The sequence below is a fragment of the Sinocyclocheilus anshuiensis genome, unplaced genomic scaffold, assembly GCF_001515605.1.
Source record: "Sinocyclocheilus anshuiensis isolate Anshui unplaced genomic scaffold, SAMN03320099.WGS_v1.1 scaffold224, whole genome shotgun sequence".
NCBI classification, from domain to species: domain Eukaryota; kingdom Metazoa; phylum Chordata; class Actinopteri; order Cypriniformes; family Cyprinidae; genus Sinocyclocheilus; species Sinocyclocheilus anshuiensis.
In genome coordinates this window covers 1,240,770-1,248,419 of record NW_015558577.1, presented here as the reverse complement: position 1 = coordinate 1,248,419, position 7,650 = coordinate 1,240,770, and the positions used below count along the sequence as shown (strand labels likewise).

At 37.0% G+C, this 7,650-nt stretch overlaps 1 protein-coding gene across 1 annotated transcript in view; it reads left to right on the top strand.

Annotated features, from left to right (window-relative positions):
- LOC107679737 (matrix metalloproteinase-15-like) overlaps nucleotides 1-7,650 on the top strand; it is a 28,554-nt gene that overhangs the window by 10,087 nt on the left and 10,817 nt on the right. Inside the window, exons 3-6 of the mRNA XM_016475376.1 lie at nucleotides 796-918; nucleotides 1,011-1,318; nucleotides 4,252-4,413; nucleotides 6,272-6,498. Of these exons, the coding sequence (XP_016330862.1) occupies nucleotides 796-918; nucleotides 1,011-1,318; nucleotides 4,252-4,413; nucleotides 6,272-6,498 (820 nt within the window). The remainder of the gene's footprint in view (nucleotides 1-795; nucleotides 919-1,010; nucleotides 1,319-4,251; nucleotides 4,414-6,271; nucleotides 6,499-7,650) is intronic.

The window sequence follows — 7,650 nt, the reverse complement described above, 5'->3', positions numbered from 1 at the left end:
AGTGAATGGGTGCCGTCAGAATGAGAGTCCAAACAGCTGATAAAAACATCACATTAATCAGCAAGTAATCCGCATGACTTAAATTCGTCAATTAATGTCTTGTGAAGCGAAACACTGTGTGTTTGTAATAAATAAGTCTATCAAGACATATTTAACTTCCAGTGACAAGTCCTCTATCCATAATATTGCTTTCTACGGTGAAAAGAAATTCTGATTAATAAGAGAAATATGCACAGATCAAGCACAGTTTACAAGCGAAAACAGTCCAAAACAGCTCTAAAAAAATATGTCAGTGGATTTTGATGTGGGGATGATGTGGAGGAAGTCTTATTATGGATTCTAATGCCTTGATGGATTTGTTCCTTACAAACACACAGCTTTTCAGTTCACAAGATGTTAATTGATGGACTGGAGTGGTGTGGATTACTTGTGGATTATTGTAATGTTTTTAGCAGCTGTTTGGACTCTCATTCTGACGGCACCCATTCACTGCAGAGGATCCATTGTTGAGCAAGTAATGTAATGCTAAATTTCTCCAAATATGTTCAGATGAAGAAACAAACTCATTTACATATTGGATGGCCTGAGGGTGAGTGAATTCATACATACATATTGTCTGTGATAATAGACAACATACCTCAAATGTAGCAATTAATATCAAAGTCCACCACACTGCACAGTGATGGATATAAAGGGGCCTCCATTTGTTCAGCTTTCTTAACATGCCTTTATTTTGTGCATGCCTATTAAGGTTCCTTTTGTACACTAAGCCCTTATCTGTTCCTTTCTTTTTAGGGCCATGAAGAGACCACGCTGTGGCGTCCCAGACAAGTTTGGGGGTCAGATCAAGACCAATGTACGACGGAAACGTTATGCACTCACTGGCCACAAGTGGGACAAGAACCACATAACTTTCAGGTGGGTTTGGATCTGACTCTTCAGTCCACATTATTCCAGTGATTTTGATTGTAATCGTAACACTGTTCTTCTCGTGTCTGCCATGGCTGCAGTATTCAGAACTACACGCCTAAGATCGGGGAGTATAACTCATATGAGGCCATCCGACGGGCCTTCAAAGTGTGGGAGAAAGTGACACCGCTGACATTTGATGAGATCCCTTTCCATGAGGTCAAATACGGCCGTCGGAAGGAACCTGATATCATGATCTTCTTCGCATCTGGTTTTCATGGTGACAGTTCCCCGTTTGACGGAGAGGGGGGCTTTCTGGCACATGCTTATTTCCCTGGTCCAGGGATGGGTGGAGATACTCACTTTGACTCAGACGAGCCTTGGACCATTGGTTCAGAAAACCTACAAGGTGAGTCAAAAGGACTCATTTAGGTTTTATATTGTGTAATATCTAATATGCATATATGTAAAATTATGTTAATACACTGAAACTCCATTTTTTTTTGCAAGAAAGAAGTCTCTTATATTCACCAAGGCTGCATTTATTTGATCAAAAGTAGAGTAGAACAGCAATATTGAGAAATATTAATACAATTTTAAAATGGGATTTTTATTTTATTTTATTTTATACCAGTGATAGCAAAGCCTTATTTTCAGCATCATTACTCCAGTCTTCAGTGTAACATGATCCTTCAAAAATCATTCTAATATGGTGATTTAGTTCTCAAACATTTCTTATTATTAGTACTGCTTAATATTTTTTTTGAAAACTGAGAATGTCTGGCAACATCTGTATCTCTGTTTCGTAGACCCTCGTGAATCTTTCTGTGTGTCTTTCTAATGATTAAAGAACAGCAATATTGAGAAATATTAATACAATTTTAAAATGGGATTTTTATTTTATTTTATTTTATACCAGTGATAGCAAAGCCTTATTTTCAGCATCATTACTCCAGTCTTCAGTGTAACATGATCCTTCAAAAATCATTCTAATATGGTGATTTAGTTCTCAAACATTTCTTATTATTAGTACTGCTTAATATTTTTTTAGAAAACTGAGAATGTCTGGCAACATCTGTATCTCTCAATTTCGTAGACCCTCGTGAATCTTTCTGTGTGTCTTTCTAATGATTAAACCTGTCAACCCAAGTTATTCTGCCAAATCTACAGCAAACAAAAAAGAAAAAGGTCAAATTTGCAAGCCCACCTTTTGTGTTCCTTCTGAATGTATTAGCTGTTGTGAGGTTTTCATGGTCCTGTGGAAGCGGGTGTCATCATTTGAGACAGATGAGTGACTATGTGAGCAGCATGTTGATTTATTTAGAGGGTCAGACATTCCTAGAGACTCTTTTGCACTTTGCAGTAGAGAACTGTGAAGTATGTGATAAACAATAAGATACAGTGTGGTCCAAAGTATGAAAACACATAGACCTGATGGTTTAGGATTCTGAAAAAGAAAAAAAAAACGCAAATGAAACTTTGTGATATTGACCATTTGAACCTAGTTCGGATCTGATTTAGAACATTGACCTTCTCAGATATTAACCCAAGATCTTACATTGACAGCTAATCAGAATGCACCTCAAAGGGCTCAAGCATTTAAACCGGCAGTCAACAAAACTGCAGTGCTTGCTTATAATAAACAGAATGCCATTTCAGCATTCGACGGGGTTTGACTAGAACTGATGGTGTTAAATACATTAAAAAAACCTGAGCTGACAGACACCAAACAATGGCCTGACACTCCCCAAGAGTCAGTCTGGTGTGTCAAGGCCTTAAGATGGGAAGTTGCTGTAATACGGCTCCTGATTTTTAAAGTAACTTGGAAAGACCTCTTTGTCTATAAAAGGGTTAAAGGTTAATCATGGGATGTCTAGTTTTTCAAACGCTTTAATGAAACATTACAACATGACACATTTGATTGATTACCGACACACTGACTGCAACTTTCACTGAGGAAACACATAATGCAACTTCAAAAGGAATCTCTAGGATTTTGCAGAGTCTATTTCCATAGTTTTGTAACGTCTGGCTACAGGATCATCATTGTTAGCAACAGTTGAAGTCTCGGTCACAATGACACAGCTGTGAGGAGAGATGTCTCCTATTGCCCTGAAGTTGCATCTTTTAACAGTCGTGGCTCTCACACAAGAGCAGCTTTGAATGACGAGTGTGTTTGTCTGTGAAAGCCGTCATTGATTGAACTGTCGGAAAGCATTAGGACAGCAAGTTCAGTACTTCTCTTATCCGCACAGTTATTAGTCCTAATGATGTTGCCTGTCTGAAAAAAACTCTGAACAAGCAACATTACTGTCTGATGACTTCATACGGCCTGCATGGATGGTTTGGATTGTCCACACTAGATAATAATGGATATCTTGAGTATTAAAAGAAAGCAGTCAATCAAAGTTGGTATGAAAGCAATTCAGCCTAGTTTGTGAACCAATATTGATAAAGAATTTGCCTGTTAAAGTATAATAATGCATTTCCCATTGTTGCCTTCAGTGAACATAATAGGGAGAGATGGATGGGGATCAAACTCAGCTGTGGATCAAACAGTCTAAGCTGAATGTAAAACAGAATTAAAGTCAAAATGAAGCATTATTTGCAAACCCATTTTACTTCTGTAAAGTGATGCATTTAGTGAAAGTTCAATGAGGGAAACATATAGGGCAGGACTTGACTGGATTGTTGTAAGTGATCCATATCATACATGATCCATAATACAGTTAGCAGTCAATTTTCCTTCCTTAATCACCTGCCAGCACTCATAGGTTGAAACTTAAGCAGTTTTAGTGACGTCAGCCAAAAAGGAAAGTTTGGATTGTAGATCACAAAGACAAACATGTTTCTTTGGAATAGCGTGCACAGATTAACAGTTTAGATCAGGAAGATGCATCAAGATAAAAAAAGAGTTCCTTTTGATTTCATGCCACTTTAAAGTGCACATCATCTCAGCACTAAGCAAGAACTAACAGCGGGAACCCTTTTCCCAACTCCCCCTAAAACGCTCCACACTCTCCTCTTCACTCATATGTCCTATTTACCCAGTCATCTAAATATAGCTGCGCTTCTTTATCTTCTGCAAGACCAGTAGCGATTTTGTTTAATGTGCGCACTTAACTCCAGCAAATGTAATGTTCTAGTTGATACGCAGTATATCATGTGTCCTTAAGTCAGAGTGGCCATAAAATGCAGCTGTGATCTCCCAGAGCGAATGAAGATTAATAAGCTGTTGTATCAGACATTCTTTACTAGTGACCTCAGTAAATCAGCTCATTGCTGACCATCAGCTCTCTCTAATACCACAGCCTGTGATATTTAATATGTGTCTCCCCGTAGGCAATGATCTGTTCCTGGTTGCCGTACATGAGCTGGGCCATGCCCTTGGACTGGAACACTCCAATAATCCTTTGGCTATTATGGCTCCTTTCTACCAGTGGATGGACACTGAAAACTTTGAGCTGCCTGAGGATGATCTACGTGGGGTTCAGCAGATTTATGGTAACGTGATGATTGTGATGTCTTAAACATGGCATTTCTGATTTTGCAGCATATTATCTCTGATCTATGGAAGCAGATTTCCACCTCAGAATAATAATTAAAAAAAAGTAATTCGGACTTTTTATCTCACAATTATGACTTTATCTTGTAATTCTGAATTTCTATTTCAAATTCTGAATATTTCATGAAAATCTGCAAGGTATAAACTTGAAATTCTGAGAATAAAAGTCAGCAATGTGAGATATAAAAAAGTAAATTGTCATATGTCTAAGTACTTTTTGTATTTCTTGGTGCAAACAAGCTGTATTTCTTAGAATTGCAAGTTTATATCTCACAATTCAATACTTTTTTTTCACAATTCTGACTCATATAAACTTGCAAAAAAATTACATAAAAAAATAAAATAAAATAAAATGTAAATGCAACCTTGCAAAATGCAAAAAGTCTGAATTGTGAGAAATAAAAATTGCGAGGGGGAAAAAGTCAATTATGAAAGAAGTCAAATACTGTTTTTTATATCTTTTTTTTTGTTATAATTGCAAGTTTATAAGTTCATAAGATTTTGTACAAGTCAGAATTGTGAAAATAAGCATTCATACTGATCAAGTGTGCAGTTTAAAACAGAATAAGTGTTTAGTTGAAGTTATTGCATAGTGCATTAGACAATGTGCAACATTTGTTCAGGTCTGGTGCATTTAATTTTCTGGATCCTGTTATGTGTTGTTCTCCTTATCATCTGCCTGTGAGTAAGAAGTGCAGAAAATGTTTATAGGCACTTTATAGATTTACAGCTTTAGCTGGCTGTTAGTTTCCTGGTTCAGTATGGACCAGAGTTATTATAAACATGTGGTGTTGTAAATTTTGTTTGTTTAAGTGCTATTCAAGCTTATGGTGTAAGGTTTCTAATATTTGTTTTTGCGTTAAGCTGGTTTACTTTGCATTTGACCAGGTCATGTTTCTTTGAAACTTTGTGGTCTTTGTGGACTTTAGTAATGTTTGTTTTAGTTTTGCATGAGGGAGTTTCAGCTGTGGGGAGAAGTGCATGCATCATTCCCACTTTAGAAGAAAGTTATTTTGGTTATGTAATGGCAAATTCATAAATCATTTAACTTATTTTGCAAGTTTGCGAAGGCCAGCATCACTATTATTGCTCATACATTACAAATTGAAGAAAATATTTTCTATTTTGCATACAAAAAATGAAACCTAGTTTTAGGACCATTAGGATTTCAAGTTTTGTGAATTTGTTTTCATGACAAATAACAACATCCCCCCCCCCCGTAACGGTTACTATTTTTTCCCCATTAATTCTCATTGTTGTCTCTCTACATTATCATTACGCATTGCATTAATTAATGACTGTAATACTGTAATATTTTTTATTGAAATCTAAATAAAGACAGTACAACAAATACTACCATGTTGTTTAAAAATGGTACAAATATTGCTAGAAATATCAATTTACCAATACCAATAATACAGAAATACCAATACCAATTTAAATCTACATAAAGAAGGTACAACAAATACTACCGTTTTGTGTATAAATGGTAGAAATAATGGTACAAATATTATAATTAAAATAAATATTAAAATTAAAAAATATTTATTTATGACAATTGTAATAGGAAATAATGTCAAATTATTAATGGTCAGCAAATAGGCTTCATTTATTTTGATCAAAATATATGTTCTTATTTTATAGGATGAAATGTGACCTGTTCTGTTTTGTAAAATTCGCATAAAATCTAGTTCTCCATATTATATTTATCATAGACTGAACTAAGATGTTGCCACAATGCTATTCTATTATTTATACAAATGCTGTAAGTAATTTGAGTTTGTTTGTTTCTTGTAGGACCCCCTAGCAGTTCTCCGACTCAGGCTCTCCCCACTGTGACCCCCCGGCGACCAGCCCATCCAGACCCCAGGGCACCCCATCCTCCGAAGAACCCTCCCGGAGCGCCCCCTCGCCGGCCGGACAGGCCTCGCACTACCGATCGCCCAGATCACTATGGCCCCAACATCTGCGAGGGCAATTTTGACACAGTCACTATGCTCAGGGGAGAAATGTTTGTTTTTAAGGTGAGCTAAAGACCCTACACATCCGCAAACTTTCTCTGCATTATGGCAATGAGAATTACATTTCTCATTTTTGCTTCATAGTAATAAAATCGCTAAAAAGTCAAAGTCTTTATGCAAAATAGAATTTCATTTTTCCCCATTGGATTTTGGATGCAATGTGTCCCAGGCACGTTTTTGACAGGCTTCATGAGATTCACTCAGCCGCTGTAGTGCTTTCTGAATCCGATCAGCTCAAGCGCTGAAACAATAACAGTGCACGGTTCCAGGTGAAAGCCCTGACATGCAGGTGGAGGCCCGCTGAGACCGGCCTGCTCTCAATCAGGCTTTGTTAGGCAATGGGCCGTAAAAACCCCAGTGCTGGTCTTTGTTACGGGGCAGAGCTCCATAAAGAGGAAAGGAGTCATGTATTTAAAGTCTGGAGTTGATCAGGAGATACATCAGACTTCATCTGCTTTGTGCCGTTTGCGGTTTAGTGGTCGTGTCACGTGATTTGTTCCTGCATGAAAGAAGTCTCTCTATGGCAGAGTGTCTTTAATTCCTCTCTCTTTTTATCTGGAACAACACTGTCCACATCATATGATCTTTCACTTTCTTTCCATTAGATGAAAAAGGCTTTAGTCTTGCTGTTGGAGAAATTAGAAGGAATGTACAGTATCTGAAAGCACAAAAAGATGTTTGTTCTTGGAAATGCTTGACAACACATCCAACACTAAATTCTCATGAGGTAATTTAGCAAATATGTCAGTGCCAGAGTTAACTTTACTGCAGATAGATATCTAGGGACCAAAAGAGCATGGATACTTGCGGGTGGGATGTTTTGACTAATGCATAAAATGCAGTGGTGGAAAGAGTACTGAAAAAATATACTCAAGTAAAAGTACCATTACCTTCCAAAAAATGTAGTGTGAGTAGAGTAAAAGTACTTGTCCAAAAAACTACTTGAGTAAGAGTAAAAGAGTAGCCTATTTAAAAGTACTCATGAGTATTGAGTAGTGAGTACTGAGCTGTGGATTCTACCCCCTCATAATAAACGCTGTACACCGCAATTGATACATTTTAAAAACGTTGTACATTCTGTAATTCACATGATCTTGTTTGTCATAAAGAATGAAGAGTATCTATCATCCAGCAGTTTTAATTTTGACTGTCAAT